This window comes from Phoca vitulina, unplaced genomic scaffold (genome assembly GCF_004348235.1).
Source record: "Phoca vitulina isolate PV1807 unplaced genomic scaffold, GSC_HSeal_1.0 scaffold47, whole genome shotgun sequence".
In the NCBI taxonomy this organism is placed as follows: Eukaryota; Metazoa; Chordata; class Mammalia; order Carnivora; family Phocidae; genus Phoca; species Phoca vitulina.
The window spans coordinates 223,314-244,280 of NW_022589750.1; the positions used below are offsets into that span (position 1 = coordinate 223,314).

The 20,967-nt window shown below is 43.6% G+C and overlaps 1 protein-coding gene across 1 annotated transcript in view; it reads right to left on the reverse strand.

Annotated features, from left to right (window-relative positions):
• UBE2G1 (ubiquitin conjugating enzyme E2 G1) overlaps nt 1-20,967 on the reverse strand; it is a 98,044-nt gene that overhangs the window by 12,406 nt on the left and 64,671 nt on the right. Inside the window, exons 2-5 of the mRNA XM_032431655.1 lie at nt 19,797-19,899; nt 10,729-10,826; nt 4,594-4,772; nt 745-866 (exon numbers count right to left, since the gene is read on the reverse strand). Of these exons, the coding sequence (XP_032287546.1) occupies nt 780-866; nt 4,594-4,772; nt 10,729-10,826; nt 19,797-19,899 (467 nt within the window). The 3' untranslated portion in view covers nt 745-779. The remainder of the gene's footprint in view (nt 1-744; nt 867-4,593; nt 4,773-10,728; nt 10,827-19,796; nt 19,900-20,967) is intronic.

Here is a 20,967-nt window from a genome sequence, read left to right on the forward strand (position 1 = left end):
ACATTTGGTCAGTGGCCCACACCATGTCCCCTTCTATCCTTGACTCCCTACTGGACGTAATAAAAACCTTCGGACAGATGGTATACAATACAAGGGAAATTTTTCCTATTGGCCCTATTAGTTATGAACAGGGAGATAAAGACCAATGAAAACATGGAAGGTAGGGGTTCCTGGGTGGCTCAGTCGGTGAAGCATCTGCCTTTGGCTCAGGTCATGATCTCAGGGTCCTGGGATCGAGCCCCACAACAGGCTCCTTCCTTGCTCAGCCGGGAACCCACTTCTCCCTCTCCCTCTGTGCTCTCTCTCTCTGCCTGTCTCTCAAGTAAATAAAATCTTAAAAAAAAAGAAATTAAGAAAGAAGACATGGAAGATAGATGTTTAATGGTCTTGCCAGTTTATTACAAAATATGATCTTCCTTTAAAAAAACAACTTAGGAAGTGAAACTTCGTGTCACCCTTTACTATAAGCCACACTGAAGCAAGTACCATCAGTGAGAAGACAGAGATCACGACCCCACACTGGCCAGTGAGACAGATATCTAGTGCAAGACGCGGAGTCTAGTGGAGCAGAACACACGTGGGTCACACGGTTTCTGCTGAGAAAACAACAGATCACTGGACACTCCCACTAAAGAAATGAAGCTAGTAAAATCAGGCACTTCAAAAATCCAAATCACACAACTTCCAAAAATGTATATGCCATTTATCACAAGGCAAAAGAGTAGGATTTTAAAATGAACTCACCCTGAAATAATGAAGTTACAGCTGTTGAACAAATGTCACTCAAAAGCAGTCTCTTGGCTTTTTCTTACACAGCGGGCAACTTTCCTTTTGAATTCTCCATTTCTGTCTTCCCTCCATTCTTTCTGTAGATACAAAAGTAACATGAAGTGACTTTATCCAAGCTCTTCTTACAATCTCAAATACTAGTTTTAATTTTGAATGTTAATGCTTTGGCATCATGCACACTTTTAAAATGCTGAGAAGTTGATAAGTCAGAAAAGTAGTCAAAAAGTACTTTTGCCAGGCACTCTGCTGGGACACAAGAGCAGAAATCCCTTAACCTGTACAGGCACAATTCTCTTAAAAAAGAAGTCCATAGGGGCGCCTGGGTGGCTCAGTCGTTAAGCGTCTGCCTTCAGCTCAGGTCATGGTCCCAGGGTCCTGGGATCGAGCCCCGCATCGGGCTCCCTGCTCAGCGGGAGGCCTGCTTCTCCCTCTCCCACTCCCCCTGCTTGTGTTCCCTCTCTCACTGTGTCTCTCTCTGTCAAATAAGTAAATAAAATCTTAAAAAAAAAAAAAAAAAAAGGACAGTTTCATATTACTGGAAAAGGCCTTACAGGTAAGCTATTCAGGCCACGGGAAGGACTGCCGGCTCCCTCTGGAGGCTCCAGAAACTACAGCCGACACAAAGGCGAAATTTCTTCTGGAAAACCAAAAGCAGATGGCAGAGAAATGAAACATGGAGCAGAGGAGAGAAGTCTCCCTGGAACCAGAGCAAGGGAGGGACAGGGCCGACCGAACAGAAGGCACAGTTTAGACAGAGTCACTAAGATGCAGGAACGAAAACAGAGATACAGCCCAGCAGTTTGGCATTTTCCTCCCACCTATATCCAAAAGTCTAACACTTTCCTGAAAGAGTGATGACCGTTTCGGTACACTGAGAGACACTTATATGAAGAGCTCTCTCGATGTAGGGCCACTAGCGTGGGGCCGAGGACGGAACCGCCTCTCCAGTCTGGAGCTCAGGGTCTGGCTCACTGCCCGCACACTGGAGTGGAGCTGACGCTATGTGTGTGCACGTGCTTTCCTAGACCTGCATGTCCTATCATCTGGAGTCATGCATGCACAGCTGTGTAGAAAGCCTACAGGGTTCTGGCACAGACTTCAAAATACAAAAGAAACACAAAAGAAAACATTGGCCTCAGAGAATGACCAGAATTTAACTTTGAAAAATCTAATTAGAACTCGCACAAGATGGAAGAACTATTAACTTCATCAAACAGTGACAAGATTTTATGAAAAAGGAAATTAATGCAGAAAAGAACAAGCTACTTAAAATTAAGAGTAACACCGCCAAAATGAGAATTCAATAGGAACTCAGAATCAGCACAAGTTTAGATGAACCAGAGCACAAGAATCAATCTGGGCAGCAGCTACAAATCCAAATAAGGAAGGGATATACACTCAAATAAAAAATTAATAAAAAACAAGAAGGAAAGAATACTATACATGAGGGAAACTTCCCAGAGCTGAAGTCCTGCAAGTACACGCCGACCACAGGAGTCCCCCCACTACCCCCAGCCACGGCTACGCTCTCTGTGGGCTCAGTTGCCCACGGCCGACCCTGGTCTGTCCAGGAGCAGACGGTCCCCCTTCTGACATAACACCAGAAGGTCAACAGGAGCCTCAGAGTCACTCACCCCGCTTCATCTCGTCGTGAGGGCACATGATCCCCTCATAAGGACGGTGAGCACAGGACACTGAGGTACTGAGAGCCCCACAGCACACGACTTTTATTGCAGTGTACTGTTAAAACTGCTCTATTTTATTATTAGTTATCGCTGTAATTCTCTCACTGAGCCCGTAAGCTGGACTTTATCATGTGTATGTACATATAGGAAAAAACCTGATGCACATAGGGTTTGGTACCGATCCCCGGTTTTAGGCATCCGCTGGGGGACTTGGTAACACACCACTGATGAAGAAGGGGGAGTACTGTACAGAAGTGAAAAATCTTAAACTCTACACAACAACGTGAAATTTCGAAGACCAAGAATCAGAAAAGAACCTGAAGGGAACAGGGAAAACAGAGGAAGAAAGAAAAGGTCACCCACAAACGCAGAAGAGTCAGCCATGCATCAACTTCCTCATCGGCAACAATAAATGCGAAAAGATAAATTCTGTAGAAATCTGCATTCCTCCCCCAGAATTCTACAAACTGTCACTTAAGTATGAGGGTAGGATAAAAACCCTCCGAGACAGGTAAGGACCCAGGTCTTAATTCCTACATAGCCTTCCTGAAACATGACTCTCAGATGAGGTACAACAGGAAGAAGTCAACCAAGAAAAAAGAAAGAGGATCCAGGGAACAGATAATCCCATCCAGAAGAGCAGGAAGGGGAAGTCCAAGGAAGATAGACATGCAGCAGTCTGAGCCAACCTAATACGAAGCCCAAGGATGGAGGGGTCCAGGAGAGGGATGTCCAAGAAAAATGGGGGTCTCCTGGAATAGCTATCACTGACTGAGAGGTCAGAAAAGCAAACAAACAGAACACCTATGAAAACATGGCAAGGTGTACAATGCGAGAGGGAAGAGCAGATGTGAAAGGTAAATGCAACTATGTGCAACCTGTGGCTTAAATAGGAGACAACTGGTTAAATCAGCAAGAGCAGCAGTGGATTTCAAGCGGTAATCAGAATGACGATGCACGGCCCATGGTGTGCAGATCTGAGGCCCATCTGCATAGTTCAGCTTCAAGCAGCATCGGGCAAGGGCTGCCCTTTCTCAGGAGTCCTTGTGGTGCCAGGACTCAGCTGCTCTGAAGAGTTAATAACTTCTGCATATTCATACTTTCAGGTACTTGCTCTTAATTTATCCTTAATTTTAACCTTTATGAAGATTAAGATACAATTTGTCAGTTCTGATCTTACTAGAGAGAGTTATAGTTGAGCATGAATCAAAATAAACAAGAATTAGTTCTCCCTCAAAATGATTCCACAGGATTTCTTCTCCTCTCCCGCCTCTTAGAGTTCTCGGACTGACACTCGACTAAATAAAAAGCTAGGATGGTTTTCTGTCAATTTTTTACTTCAATTTGATCACTAAATATAAAAATGCAAAGGCATACATTTGAAAAAGGTTTATCAAAGTAGTGTTTTTCTACAAAGACTATATACTATCACCCAAGTTTTTGTATTAGTTACCTATATAAAAGTTACCTAAATAGAAAAGTGAATTTAATCTCCTGGCTTTGATATATACTAACAAAAGTTCTAAGAATAAGAATTACAATGAAAGGCTTTTCAAAGGAGAAGAGAAGGCTGAGGAACACTAGACTACTATCCAGAGTAAAGGAGACTAATAAAACATAAATACAAAATAAAATGTGGGTTCCCAGATTCTGGATTTAAAAAAAAAAAAAAAAAGCAGGTATGAGGAACAATACTGGAGAAATCTGAGTATGAGCTGAGTATGCATGGAACAGTACTGAATCAATGACAGACTTGTGCTGTGGGTATGAGAAAGGGTGCTCTTGTTCTCAGGAGAGGCCACTGAAGTGTTTACACGTGGAGAGTCAGGGCATCGATAAAGACTTCTCAAATAGTTTAGGGGGGAAATGTAAAATCGCCACAACTGGTGAATCTAGGTGAAGCGTGTTTATAGCTATGAAAGACGAGGTCCTTATTCTTAAAGGAGGCAGGTTCAAGTATTTAGGAGTAAAGCTTAGTTATGTCTGTAACTCATTTTTGTACAGATTCAGGAGAAACATAAATGTATACAAATCGATCTGTAGACACACACACACACACACACTGTCGTTCTAATCAAGTGTAACTGAAGGGGAGGGGAGATTTGCACGAGGGCCTTACCGCAGCATCAACGTTAGCAGGTGAGTCTCCGTTAGGGTCCGCCAGCATTGAAATGACACTAATCATGATGGTTTCCACAGTGTGAATAGGGAGCCAGCGTTCCTCTGGCTTTTCATAACCATATTTATCTTCCCCAGGCTCATGAAGAATGGAAATGCATACATCACCATTTTTATCAACTGCAAAATTAGAGAGTAAGAGTCCTGTTTAAAGTATTTAAAATAACATGGTTAAACATAAAGTGCCTATTATGGATGTGGCCCTGGCTCCCACGGTCCTTTATCAAACACTGAATATATACAGAAGATGATTTCCAAAAATGGAACCTGTTCACTTTTTAGGAAGACCACAGATTTTACCAAACAGGACCCATATGTCAGAGCCAAGAGACTCTCCCCCATTTGTGCAGAACTTCAGGACACCTGGCACATAGATGGGGTCTAGCATTTTACACGCAGTAAACACAGTGAATCTGCTCTGTTTGTATATAAAGTATACGATCCAAATACCAGAACTGAGTCTCTATGTAATGATTTCCTAGATTCCTCACTAACTTGCTGATCTAAATTGGTGACAGTCAAACATCCAGAGACTCTCCTAAGAAAAAAATAAGAAGTAACCTCTTAATGCACTTTTTAAATCACATAAAGGCAAAATTACATTTTCAGGAAAAGGAGTGCACCCAAATTTACAAAAGGAGCATGTCATATTGCCAGTGAAAATTCATCAACGTTAAATGACAGTCATGAGGCATCTTTTCTATAAAACTAGGATTTAAAATCCAAGTCACAAATTAGTTGTTGATCAAAACAAAGGTGAACTTCGAACCCACCAGCTCATTTATATCACACAAATACTCCTTATTGGTGAAACTACCAAAATCATCACTAATCTTTTATGGTGAAGTTTTTTTCTCCACTGCAAAATACAAAATAATAATAGTAAAATATACTTATTTGGAAAATGTTAGAAAAGACAAAAAAATATAAGAATTTTCGGTGTAGGGGCGCCTGGGTGGCTCAGTTGTTAAGCGTCTGCCTTCGGCTCAGGTCATGATCCCAGGGTCCTGGGATCGAGCCCCGCGTTGGGCTCCCTGCTCTGCAGGAAGCCTGCTTCTCCCTCTCCCACTCCCCCTGCTTGTGTTCCCTCTCTCGCTGTGTCTCTCTCTGTCAAATAAATAAATAAAAAATCTTTAAAAAAAAAAAAAAAAAAAGAATTTTCGGTGTAAAAAGTCTTTCAACCAAATTTCCAAATCCCATCAAAAAAAAAAAAAAAATCAATGGCAATGTCTACTTCATTCCTAACTTCCTAAGTCTAACAGATTTTTTTTAAAGATTTTTTTTTATTTATTTGAGAGAGAGAGACAGTGAGAGAGCACAAGCAGGGGGAGCAGCAGAGGGAGAAGCAGGCTCCCCGTGGAGCTCCATCCCAGGACCCCGGGATCATGACCTCAGCTGAAAGCAGACGCTTAAATGACTGAGCCACCCAGGCGCCCCCAGATTTGTGACTGGTGTAATTCTCAAGGTTATCTTTCGTCTCCTGACTTGGGCACCTCCCCTGTTGTTAAAAACTCTGGGGAAGCCGCGCCGGAGTCTACACATACTGCTGCTCTCCAGCAAACCCTTCCCGAATGCGTGCTGTGCACGTGGCTGTACAAGCGCGCTCATGTCCCAGGCCCCCACCTCCCGGTAAAATCTGCTGGGTGCAGTAACTAGATCTAGAGGCAGGAAAAGTAACAACAAACTGTAAGCACACTGCAAAGTTCAACACAAAATGCTTTTACCATCTTCTTTAGATAATTTCCTCACACATTACATAAAAAGGATTTTTTCCAAGTCATTTTCTTTGAAAACATGGTATTAAATGTTTCTATAAAACTCTCTCAGAGAGAATCAATTTAAGATCCATTTTCCTTTTTTGGAAATTACTGTTATAATCCAGCATCTTTAAATTTTTAACCTCGAGTCCTTTCATTTTAAACATAATTTTCTTAAATGAAAGGTTTTTAGGCTTCAGACCTATTACCAAATTACAGTTTAAAATGTGAAATACAGGTGGGACACCTGGGTGGCTCAGTGGGTTAAGCATCCGACTCTTGGTTTCAGCTCAGGTTATGATCTCAGGGTTGTGAGATCAAGCCCTGTGTTGGGCTCCGTGCACAGTGGGGACTCTGCTAGAGATTCTCTCCCTCTCTCACTAAAATAAATAAATAAATCTTTAAATTAAAAAGGTGAAAAATAATCTGGTTTTTCCTAAATGCTTTTGGGGGTGAAATTTCTCCAGGTATAGAAAATACACGTATTTCCTCTGGTGCAATGTCCATTCTTACTCTTTACTCATTTATACACTCAAATGTCTAGTTTTTTCTTGCCAAATTGCTTCCTTAGTTTTCCCCACGTAAATTTTTCCTCTCACTTTCACGCCCCAACAGTGATCTTCGCTGCCGCCCTTACTGACATGAGGTTCATTTACAAACCTTATTCTGCATTCAGTTGCACCATTTATCTTCACTCTGTTTAGTCTTTCAGGATGGGTTATGTGTGAAACTAGAAAATTCTTGCCCCCAACACCCAGCAAATAACTAATACTATTTTTTTAAAGCCACTTGAAACTGTTTACTCCATTTGGAGTTTTAATCCCCTTTTCTAAATCCACTCCCCCATACACAGCTAGCCACCAGCCTCGGCCTCGACTACCCAAACCACATGTACCCTCCCAGTTACCCCCTCCCTGGAAGCTGTGTGTCTCAAGTGACAGAAGCCCAACTGACCCCCACCCCCACCCTCTCCACACGCCCACAAAGTGGGTTCTCTCTCTCTCTCTCCTCACTGGAAACTGGCTTCTGCTCCCTATCAGGATGCCACGACTGCTCACAAAATGGTCTGAACAACCTTCTCCTGGGTGCTTTTAAAGTCCCCCTTTCTGGGTCACAATGAGGGACACTGTTGAGGACAGCTCCCTCGGCCTCCGTGACACACTTCTTCACTGGCTCTTGAGCCGATCTCTCACCTTCCAGTCTTCCTTAGTCTGACTTGTGACATTACATGATGTTACCCCACTCTCCGGCATTAGCCATCTTTTCTGCGGGGAAATTAACTCATTCTTCCCATCACAATGTTCCCCGTCCCCTCTGTCCCCCCAGTTTTGCTGAGCTGTAACTGACAGAGAACATGGTGTAAGGTGAGGTGCAGCACACAGTGATTTCATACACGCTCCCGCTCACCTTGACGCGGATCAATACCAAGGCCCTACACTCACCTTTATCTAACTATCTAAGTGGAAATGGCAAGTATACCTCAAGAAAAGCAAATCCAAAATGGAATGCATCTAAGCCACACAAAGTGAATTTTTACCTCAGAACAGCATCTCTAACAGCTTTACTGAGACGGAGGTGCACAGTTAACGGCTTCTCGCATGTTTACAGAGTTGTAAACTGTTGCCACAATCAATTTCAGAATACACGCGTCACCCCAGAAAGAAACCACATATGCATTAGCAATCACTCCCCATTCCCCACAACCTTCCCCCGAGCCTGAGGCAAGCACGAACCCGACCTTGTAGCTCTAGGTCTGCCGATCCTGACAGTCCAACCTCAACGGAGTCCCACACGGTGTGGGCTTCTGTGACCGGCTTCGCTCCCCAAGTGTCATGTTTCCAAGGCTCATCCTGTCGGTGACGCGCGCCGGGGCTGCCCTCCATAATGTGTATATATTAAGAGCAGGTTTTCTCCTCATAAATGATGGACACTGGAGCTGCTTCTACTGTTTGGCCATTATGAACACTGCTGATAGGAACATTCAAGGACAGGTGTCCTGTGGACGTGTTTTCAACGTTCTTGCTTTTCTATCTCGGAACGGAACTGCTAGACTCGTTCCCCACAGTGGCTGCACCACTTTACAATCTCACCAGGAGTATAGGAGGGCTCTAATTTGTGTGTCCTCGCCAACACTTGCTTATCATCTGCCTTTTTGATGACAGCCACCCTGGCCCGTGTAAAGTGGTGTTTTGCTGTGGTTTTGATTCTACAATTGTTTTGTGGATGTTCCGTCAATTCTAAATTCTTATCTCATCACCACCATCCACATCTGCTAGTCCACAAATGAGAGTAACTCAATTTCCCTTCCTGCTACGACTCTCCGTTCAAGCTTCCATGGTCTCTTATCCGCAGCACTGACAAAACCCTCTCCATGTCTCCTGGCGGTCGGTCTGGCTTTCCCTTCCAATCTTTCCTCCATGGGTGTCATCTTTCCAGAAGGAGACACAGTCAACGTGAAGCTACCACACAGCTTTAAAGTGCCAGAATTTAATGAGAAACCACAGCCTAAGGAACAAAGTTTAAGCCAGGCGTTCACACAGTCAAAATTCTGTGTAAGAATCACATTCTCTAGAAAGTACTCCCTGACCCTCTCTTCCACTACCCAACACCATGTGGCAGCAACACTGGTCCTCTCAACGTCACTGTGACATCTGCGTGTCCGTTCTCCCCCCTCGCAGGCCTGGACACCCTCACAGGAAGGGACCGTGACTGACGAATCATCTTCACCTCCAGTGCCTTGCAGACACTCCCGGCTGGGTTTTCCGTTCGTCCCATGTCTTCACACACCTCCTGAGTCCCACTCTCCGTGTGTCTGCCATCCCCGCCCCACCACCTCCTCAGGTTCCCTTCCTTCACAAAGCACCTCCTCTCTCCAGTCAAGTCTTCATTATTTCACTGATGCCTCTTCCCTCATGGCCTGAAAAATGATTCAACCTTAAAACAAATCCTCATTTCATCAGCTGTCCTCTTAAACCACCTAGGCCACTTTTCTCCTTCCTCCCCAAAGAAGAGAAGTCCCACGTGTTGCTCACATACGTGCTCTCACAGAGAAACTGAGGCCCAGAGAGGCTCCACCTACAATCACACAGCTAACGTGTGGTGACGCCAACACTCAGAAGCTCTGTTACATCTTCTTTTGAAATAGGTGCAATTCAAATAACTCAAGTGACGGGTAAGAGAAACTGCCAAAGCCTAGGAAGAGAGGAAACAAAGAGCAAAGCAAGAAGAGGCGAATGCGGTAGATTCAGGCATCCGCGCTCCATGGAGGACTATCGTTAATGCATTCTACCACAGACAGACTGTTAGGAGATATTTCTCTCCCTCGGCACTGATACAAGGGGGCACAAGTACAAGTACGGGGCCAGTTCCAGTCTCTCAAGACCCGTCCATTTCTCAAGCCACTGGGCTCTAATATATTCTCCACACCCTTGTAATAAAGCCTTCATTCATTCATTCATTCACTCACTCACTCACTCCTCTCTCACAGACTTTTGCTCAGACTAATACAGGAGCCTCTCTCCTTGGCAATGCAAAGTTGACTATGAGAAGCAGAATGCAGAACAGCGCAGGAGTCAAAAAACGACAACTCTGATTACAAAATACTGACAGTCAAAATACTTAGGAAAGAAATGCTTGCAAGCTCTATCACAAAAAACAAGGCCAAAAGTTCAGGGAGACTGTGTATAAACACAGTTTATCTAGCCTAACCTCTGACTCAAAGTGGATTTTAAATGGTAGCACATCTCTGGGTAAAAAAAATTCAGAGTCACCACATTTCAGGCACAGCAGGACTGGATGCTTTCCAAAGCTTCAAACACAAAGTCCAGCATCTAATGTGACCCTGTCAGTCACCTTATGAGGCAGGCAGGACACTCCCTTTTTAACAGCTAATATAGGTAAAAAGTTAAGAGCTGCCCATGGTCTAAGAGTGAAGATGAGAAATACCAATTTTTAAAACCAGGTTTAATTACTCCTATACTCTCTGTAGTAGACAATGAGTCACCTAATACCTTGGAAATTATCTCAACTGTAAGAGCTGTATTCATGGCAAGTATCACCCAATAGCCTTGCCTCTAGTTTGGAACATCAGGAGTCTCAAAAAGAGATGAAATCTAAGTAAATAAATATTTTTTATATGATGTCTATTCCTGCTGTTCTAAACAAGCTAATACAAGGCCAAGTGCATAATGAACACAGTGAACTTAGTACAAAAATCCCAAAGTAACTTCACTGAGAACTACATCTTTCTTATGGACCCTGAAAACCTCAGTGACAGGCATCATATTAGCAAATGTAAAAGTAAAACTAGATAAACTTACCATTTGGGTGCCAGATTTCTGTAATGAATTTCATTTTAGGAGGCCGGAGGGGATAATCTTTTGGGAAAGTGAGATGAGCCTTAAAAACACCACCTTCACTGGAAGAAAAACAAAAACATGTTCTTGCCTGTAAATTCCTGCATATTGACAATTATTAAAACAAACATAAAGCAAGGGTGCTAGCGCTCACACTATATATGAAGTGAATTAATAACCTGGGTCTCAAGCAGATCATTTACACTCAGTTTAATAGACGGGCAACACCTACAACCTTACCGAACTCCCGAGAAGTAGGAAATGAAAGAAACGGCCGGCCTTAAACCGGCATCCGTATCAGGTCACATGACTGTTGTGCTAACAACCTGTATCCCTTCCCAGGGCACTAATCTAAGTCCAGAGGCTAACTGCCCGTCAGCTCTCCATGTGGCTCTCCGACTATCACCCTTCCCTCCACTCCAGCCCGTCTTCTTTCTGTTCTGCAAGCACAATAAGCTCTTTCTCACTCAGAACTTACACATAATTTGTTTGCTCCCTGTGTGGAAAGATGTGCTGACCTTCCAATCGTCCATTCATCTCATCATTTAACAAATACTTCTTCAGCCTTTACATGCCAGACACTGGCAGTGAACAAGGTATAAAGTCTCTCCAGGAGTTTACATTCCAGTGACTTTCCAGAGCAGTGCCGTCCAATACAGCTTTCTGCACACTGGAGATGTTCTACGGGCAGACTGTCCAAGATGGTAGCCACCAGGCCCCTGAAATACGGCTGGTGCAACTGAGGAACTGAGTTTTTAATTTTTTTTTTAAAGATTTATTTATTTATTTGAGAGAGCAAGCACGCAAGGGGAGGGGCAGGGTAGAGGGAGGGAGACATTCTCAAGCAGACTCCCCACTGAGCACAGAGCCCGACGTGGGTCTCGATCTCATGACCCTGAGATCATGACCTGAGCCTAAACCAAGAGCCAGTCACTCAACCGACTGCGCCACCCAGGTGCCCCTGAATTTTTAAGTTTATTTAATTTAATAGCACATATGGCCAGTAACTGCTGTATTAGTGCAGTCTTAGATCAGTGCCATTTACTTAGGAACTGTTCTTGAAGAACTGTCAAAACAGTACAATGAGGTGTACTATGTTAACAACAAAAACCAATGAGATCAAGTCAGCCTCATGGGGCATATAACTAAGTTCATGCATTAGGTCGTTAGTACTAGCCATTTCCTGTGCTTGAAATACCCTTCTCCCCTTGTCATCTTTTAGAACTCAGCTTTGGGGCGCCTGGGTGGCTCAGTCGGTGAAGCGTCTGCCTTTGGACCAGGTCATGATCTCGGGGTCCTGGGATCGAGCCCCGCATCGGGCTCCCTGCTCAGCAGGGAGTCTGCTTCTCCCTCTCCCGCTGCCTCTCCCCTGCTCATGCTCACTCGCTCACTTGTATAAATAAATAAGATCTTAAAAAAAAAAAAAAAAAAAGAACTTAGCTTCAACGTTACCTCTTGAGACTTCCCTTGACTCCCCAATCTTAACTCTCCGCTGTGTCCCTCTGTCACACTGACCTTTCATTTCTTTATTCCAACATCTATTTGCACATCTGATTCTTTTACAGTTCAGTATACGCTCCATCAGAGCAGGGTCACGTGCTGATGTTTGTGTCAGGCCAGCGAGAAATGTAATTCTCAGCTCCTTAAATGGTTTTCATTCACTGAACAAATATACATTGATTACCTACTTGTGTGAGGCACTGTTTTACGTAAAATAATCAAACAGAAAACAACATTAGAGATCACTGGTTTCACAAGCACTTACCATTTTGGTGGCAGAAGAAACTATCAAGCAAAACATCACTAATAGCTACTGAAATGATATGAGCAATCTAATATTAAACTTTTAAAAAAACAAGTATCCATAGAATAAGCCCATCTGTCCTTAAGAAGGAAAAATGGGGGTATGCTTCTATACAGACAGAAAACCTGTTGCAAATACAGCCCCCGTACATAGCAGTGGTTAACTCTGGAGCCAGGATTACGGGGATCTTTTCCTTTCTGCTTTGTACATTTCAATATAGACTGAATTTTTAACCACAAGCAAGTATTAATTTTTATTGCCTTTTTCTGATCATAAAGGATTTGGGCGGGGGGAGGGTGGGGACTTAAAAACAGAGAGGCAGATCATTAATACCAAATACCTCTGAATACCTAGGGAAGGCCAATGGGCTCCCAGCACACAGGGTAACTGTGGTAACACAATTGTGGTAAAAGCAACAGGAGAAGGCCACACAGGGTGAAAGAGAGAATGGGGTGGTCAAGGACAAGCATGATGAGCAGAACAATTTAAAAAGTTTGACAGTTAAAGAACAGGATAATTAGATGGGGAAACAGCACAAATGCAAGGCTTTAAAAAGGAAGAAAAAAAAATACCCTAATTTGTTTACAAGGAGATGGGAAGGTGCTGGTAGAAAGACTAGGGACACCAGAAAAAGAACTGAGCCATTGGAAGCAGAAAGAAAGAAAGGGGAGCGAGGGGCCTCACCAAGAAAAAGAAAGAACATCTTTTCCTTTTGCACTGGAAGAAAAACAGACTGAATGTGGGACAGATATCCAGGGGTAAAAAGGAAGAAAAATGACCAGTTTTATGCCTGCCATATGGCCTCCATTTCGTAACTTACAGAATGATTTACTGAAGAGGAAAACCTGGACACCTGAGGGAGACGCTGGGAAGGACACACCACACTGGTGGGCACCTTCTTGCCCCGGCTACCCCAACTGTGCGGGTTAATGCCACAGTGGCCCTGGGACCGTTGATTGTACGGACTCGCTTTTCAAACTGGGGGTGACTCACTAACCAGTTTTCTTGTTTAACAAATAAAAATCAAATAGAAAACAAGGCGCTTCTCACAGGTAGTCTCTTTGACTTATGTAATCTGCATGCATGTTTCTACTCACTAAAATGTATGCACATAGTCTACATCAGGTCAGGATGTAGAACACTTCTGATGATGGGCTGTGGTGGAAAAAAGCCAGAAACACAGAAAACAGCTAAGAATCTACGTAAAAGGACATCAAAAGAGCTGCCACAGGCCCTCGCACTTCACCTGCTGGTAATGCTGCTCCTCGGTTGGAAGCAGCCTCCCTGGGTCCCTTCATCTCGACGGATTTGATCCACCTCGTATTAGCTGACTGGAATCCCTGTCCTCAAAAATTGCCTCCATCTCTTAAATTATTTTCAATCTTTAAAATATCAAATTTTATTAACAGAATTATCTCAAAGGGTTTAAAGCACACAATTTTCACTCTGTCTACAGCGCCCTCCCCACTCTGAACCAATCACTTTATTCCGTATAGTTTTTCTCCTATAGTGGACTCCTTGACATCTCTTTCACCTGGGGAATCCCACCTGTTTTTTAAACCAAGCTCAGTGGTCCCAACTTGTGGGTGCAAGCTTCCAGTGAACAGCCAAATTAGCAAAGATGAGTGCAAAACCCCCAGGATATGAAATATTGTAAACTAAACATTAATATGTCACATATTCACTATTTTTCAAATATGCAAAGATGTTACTGTGATGAGTAAAATGACAGTTTATAATAAAAATAAAATAAAAAGCATCTGTGAATTAAAAATATCTTCCACTACTTCCACTATTCTCTTCATCACACACAATACTAATAGTACAATTATCGGCATGATGTTAAAAGGAGGTGTGAAACCAGAAGTTTCACATTAGAAAAGGCTGAGAAACCTAAGCCTAGCAACTGTCTTCCACGAGCCTCACTGTTTTTGTATTAAACTGCAAAAATCTTACAAGGACCAGATTCTATCATTCCATTTTGTCAGATCCTACCACTCTGCCGTATTTACTTTATCTAAATGATACACTGTATGCTGCCGTCTCAAACTCTGCTCAACATTGTTCTTTTAAAAATATTCCTGGTGATACCTGTTTCTTGTCCATTCATTTTATCTGACGCATTTCACAATTTATTTATCACACTCATAAGATATTTGATTGCTTCCCATTTCTTTGCTGCTACATGCAACAGAACACTGAACATCCCAGACACTTCCTGGCACAGGGTTTCTACCCTAAAGACAGAACTGCTAAGACAGAGTTTAAGTAACTGGTCGAAGTCACACAGCTAACACAGGAAGCAGAGTTGGGGAGCTGCGCAGAGGCCCCAGAGCCCATGTTCTGAAGCGCTGAACAGGAAGGGATGTGGCCTGGCTGCCAACGCATCACTTGCCAAGCAATGGCAGTACAAGGTTCCTTCCTTCCAAATTCTCGTTACAGAATATATGGCGTAGAACTGTAAAAGGATTTTGTTACTGTAAAATAATATTAACCAGAGTTTGGTTAACCGACTCTACATGTTCTACATCCACTCAAGGAAAAAGGCAAAACAATAAAACGCATGTAATCTTAACATTCTCCATATTTTCCACACCCTTGTCAGTGGTAAGGAATAAAATAAACCGTACTTCCTGGGCAGACTAGCCATTGATGATGAAAGAAAAATTTAAGGGATAAAAGAAGGTGCACATTCACCATTCACTAACACGAATTTATAAAATTTGTAATTACATGGTGATATCCAGGCTCCTGAACTTCTTGAAAAACGTGCTGCCGCTCCTGCCTGAAAAGTCTACTTCTGTGGACACCACCTGATAATCGGCGAGCTGAACACGCAGGTACGCACACCAGTTTCAGCTCTCACAGAAAGACAGCCTAGAGAATCTGTTCTTAACAGACTAATGGGCAGAGGAGTAATACACATTTAATACCATGTAAAGATGAATAAAATGGCTACATTCATACTCAGGCAACGCTCAGTCTTCAAGCAAGCTGGAATATGCTGGTTATTGATTACCTAAACTGAAGAGGGTACAGTGCCCTCTAGTGACTACATGAACGCTAAGGACATCACAGGAAGGAACACAACAGCTTTTCAGGAATGTCTGTACATTATTAATTCTTGCTATCACTACATAAATGATCGAACTATTAAGCAGTGAATTAATCAGTTAGGACATTAAAAGAGCTGCCACAGGCCCTCACACTTCACCTGCTGGTAATGCTGCTCCTCGGTTGGAAGCAGCCTCCCTGGGTCCCTTCATCTCGACAGATTTGATCCACCTCGTATTAGCTGACTGGAATCCCTGTCCTCAAAAATTGGGTACCATCAAAGCCCACATTAACTTCCACTTACTTCTAACCCCAACCCCCCCGCTCTGGGCAGGGATTTACACTTGAGGTCTGCACACCCACACCCAACAGACCCCCCCCCAACAACTGCAACACGGCCTCTACCCTCTTCACACCAGTAACATCCTTACTGTTAAAGCAACACACACCATGAAATACTGGATTCACCATGAAACAGGGAGCTTACTTCTAATCACACTTTCCTCCCTTCCCTCCTCAGGGACCCGTGCTCGGGCACACTCTCGTCCTCTACCCCGAGCAAAGGCTGTGTGTGCAACTCCGTCCTGCAGGTCGCCATGCTCAGCCCCCAGCTCCCAGCCCATCTTTTTCACTATAGACAAACTTTTAGAATAACACTGTTATGAACAAATTTTTGTTGCAGAGATAAAACGCAAGTAAGCTGAAGGAAAATGAAATCCATAAACCCAAAGTTAGGATACGCAGGTTATAAAATAGAAACCTAACTGGTGACCCCTGTCCTCAATGGTTGTGAAGACAAATCCAAACTCTTCAACAGTGTTTATGAACTTCAAGTAACCCTCCACTCCCTGTTCAGCCTCATTTTCTGACCTCCCGTGTGCTCACCTCACTCCACCACCACATCGTGGAGCCGTCCCGTTTTCTGGGCCCCACAACCCAGAGTTCCCCTCGGAAATGCTGAAGCTCTGTCATTACCCCCGCCCCCCGGTCTCTGCCAGAATACCTGTCCAGTCAACGCTGACCCTAGCTGCGAACAGCTCCAAATCTCTTCCATTCCAGAAGAACTAATCTAAACCACCTGCGGCCACCTCATTCATCTTACCAGTTACTGGGTGGGAATGAGCTAGTAACTCAATTCTGACACAGGAGACAAGAGCCAGTCAGCCAGAGAGCTCCCATTGCATACAACACACACACAACTAAGAAGAAACCAGCCTCTCTTCTTCCTTTGGGTGATCTTCTGAAACACTCAAAACTCCTGTAACCATTTTGCTACCAGTGCCAGGACAACATACTTTCTTATTCTCTAAGCCAACTACAGTCAGATTTCTGTTGCTTGTAGCCAGAAGTCTACTAACTACTACACTAACTCTTAAGTTCCCATTTTAGATAGGTCTTCCTCTGGGACAAGTTCTGATACATCCCAAACCTGCCACACCCCCAGTGAGCGCCCTTCTCCACCATGGCCATCGCCAATCAAGCGACCACGCGGTGACTAAAGTGTAACCTCTCTGTAGGCAGGGACGACACTGAGCTAATCCAAGGTCCTGTTCCCAGCATCTAATGTAAAACCGCTTGGAAACAGCTGAGCTAGATGAATGAGCAATGTAAATGCCAGTGTAATGCTTTATTTTTGCAACCATTCTAAGTAGGAAACTGCCCAAGGGACGGCTTAGACTCAGTAAATATTAAAGAATAAATCTTAAACCTCTTTGAGGGCTTAAAAAAAAATCCCATAACTTTCACACGTGAATTTTAGAAAAGATTTTAACAAGAAGGAATCATTTCCAGGTTATTCTGGATGGTGATTACAATGTCTGTCAATGCCACAAGGCCTCATTACTCACAGGATGCTCCCCGTGTGTGGCAGAGTTTAACTACAGCCCAGCTGTCCCATCAGGAAGGACTGCAAGTGGCCACCAGCTGTCTCCTCAGGAAGTCACACTCCAGAGGAGCTGCCACAAAGGCTTGCTTCTGCTACCCACATCTCACACCAGCAGCTAGCATTTTTTAAACATACACTGAAGGCCAGAAGTAAGTTTTTAATTGGTGGAAAGAATGGACTATTAATCAGTATGGTGAGTATTAAAAAGTGGCTGTCTTTGGTGAAGCTGAAGGTACACATTAAATACAGGTACCAGCTAACAGTCTTTAGAGATACGTGCCACCACCGCACAAGAAAGTGTGAGAGTTCTGTGAGGTCCTTAGAGACAGAGCTCAGGCCTGGAAGCCCAACTCATCCTCTAGACAGACACCAGTTCAGAAGAATTCCTCCTGTTACCTCCTATCAACTGTAGGAGTAACAAGATTGTGTCACTGGAATGTCCCCGTGTCTCCCAAATAAAACTTCGGGCAATGCGTTTAGCTTGGAAAACCTGAACTTCATCAGGCTTATAAACCAGGTTATATGTATGGTTTTACATGCAAAATTTAGTAAGAAATTTGCTTTCAAGTAATTAAGGTTGTGGGGGGATACCTCAAAGATGGTTTTCAACAATTCCTATTATCTACCCAAACACACACCATGGAATGACCAAATTGAGTTATTTTAGTTTGCAACCATCACCAATACAAACATGGCACTGAGAAATACATCAGCAAAAATTCTGATTGGAAACAATCGTGACAAAACATGAATCACCTTTCCAGACGCTCGAAAACCCGAAGTCCACACCACAACTCACTCTGTATGTCCCGTACCAGCGTGCCCTGGTACCAAGTAGCCTGAATTTTCTTTTCCATCAGGTGTTTTACTGCGGGGGGAGGATCCCCATCTCTGAACACCTAAAATGAAACTACGATATCAAAATCCTTGCCTGCTTATTAGGGCCATCGAGGACCACAGCTGAGTGAGCAAGTGTAGTCCCCAAGAAACTCAGATACAGATCTGCCCCTCAGGTGTGTGGGGCACACTGGTGACCTGAAAAGGTCACTGCATTCTGTTCAATGCCTCCACTTCTATAAACACGATGGAACTTACACTAGTCGCTAACACCAGGTAGTCATGACCCACCTTACAGAACACTGAACATTCCTAAGTTTAAGTTTGTCTGCAAACACTCAGAGCAGAAAATAAGACTGTGGTCTTTGAATCTAAAATGTAGGACAAGACCCTGAGGAAACCCCAGCTCTCTCTCTATTGCTCTTTGACTCGACTGCATCTGTTGTCTGACTTTACATCAGTTAATAAGGATTAATTAAAAGAGGTTAGCTGTTGGGGCGCCTGGGTGGCTCAGTCATTAAGCGTCTGCCTTCGGCTCAGGTCATGATCCCAGGGTCCTGGGATCGAGCCCCACATCGGGCTCCCTGCTCTGCGGGGGGCCTGCTTCTCCCTCTCCCACTCCCCCTGCTTGTGTTCCCTCTCTCGCTGTGTCTCTCTCTCTCTCAAACAAATAAAAAATAAATAAATAAATAAAAAATAAAATAAAATAAAAGAGGTTAGCTGTTTCATGGAACACTATATCAAAAACTAATGATGTAATATATGGTGATTAACATAACATAATAAAATTTTAAAAAAAGGGATTAGCTGTAACAATCACTTTTATTAAACTGGAAAAAGGTAAACATCAGTTCATTTTAGGGTCAGAACACCATGGTTCGGATCAGTATTCTGTGGGGACCCGATTAAAGAAGCCCTCAAATTGATGACCTTGAGAGTTCTCAAGCCTGGAGACACTGGTGTGTGAAACTGTGTTCTGTATGAAAATCTCCCAGGTGTAATACTACGCTTTAATTAAACTGATAAAGTGCTAAGAATGGAGAAGACTTCTCTTTGAAATGACAATGTTCCCTTTGGGGGTGAAGGCACAGTAAGCACAAGGGAAGGGAAGGGGAGAAACATTTCAATAAAGGATTTTCTTCTTCCCCCATCCTGCCAAAATTAACCCAATATCCAAAACCACGTAAAAAATACATTATTTATATATAGGCTCACCTTAAAAATAGCTTGTATTTCTGAAACTATTATATATTTAAGAAAGCAACAGGTTTTAGACACTAGAATTTCAAGCAGAACACAAAAACCCTAGACATGATCATTTAGTATAAATGATTTCACCTAAACACAGCCATTTCACCTGCTTTAAAAAATAATTTCACTTCAGTTTGCCAAAGCAGTTTCCATTTGAATTAATTAAGAGAGCTACTTTAGTGTCCGTTCCATGGTACTTACTAAAGTGTGTCAGGGGGACCAATGATAAGGACTTCCCACCGGTAAAGATCATTGTCATCTATTAAACCTGCTGAAAAGCCTTCCACTGGATTTTTGTTGAGTTCTGTGGAAAAAAAAAATTTTTTTGATCAAAACTTTTAGGCATATAATTTTCACCCAACAGATAAATTACAGAACCTGAATGTACATGTTATAAATTCCAAACTATTCAGCAGATATACCTGGGTCCACTAGTAAAATGCCACCTGATGGCCAAAACACTTCCATTTCTGTACCACAGGGACGTGACGTGGAAGCAAACTGTCCAGGAGATCACGTTCTAACCCCTCTCACTTCCACCCTGGTTTCCAGCTAGGCCCTTAGCATTCTAGGCAGCCCTACGGTGGTAGATGGAACTCGTTAAGATGCAGATATCCAGGCCCAGCCCTCACAGACTGTGGCCCCCAGTAAGTCAAACCAGTACTCCCAGTCATTCCTACACTGTGGTCTTTAGGGTACACTTTCAGAAGCACCAGCCGAAGCCTAAATACCTTTCTGTGGGAATTTGCTGAGCTTAGCCAACCTTCATTTATACCAGTGTGTATCTGTGTGACAAGCCCTCTGTCACCTTGGGGACACACGTCTACAGCTGGTGTTCTCAGACTCAGCAAGGAGAGAGCAGACTCCTCATGTCTTGCCTGTGTGTGTTGACCCCGTTGCCAGCCAAGTTTCCGGCACACAGGAGTGGCTTAACAATAATAGCGAGAGGCGCGCCCCGCTGGCTCAGCCGGAAGAGCGTGCGACTCCTGATCTCAGGGTCCTGGGTTCGAGCCCTACATGGGGTGTAGAGATCACTTAATAAATTTTTTTTTTTTAAGAAGGACTAGGAAGGGGGGGGAAGACGGGAGGGAGGGAGGGAGGGGGAGGGGGGAGGAGGGAGGAGGAGGAGGAGGAGGAAGAACAGGAAAAGAAGAACAGCTGGAGCCTACAGGAATGGCAGTGGTATCATGAGAATTTTCTCTTCCAGAGAGAGTGCTCTGGCATGGATGGAAAATGATGGAAGCAAAGGACTAGTGGGGGGAGTGGGGGAGACGTAGGCCAACAAGGGAGCTTAGTGGACCAGGTCAGGAGTGCAGTCTGATGGTTCCTAGACACACAGGGCTTAATAATGACCTACTGATGGTGGGTATTA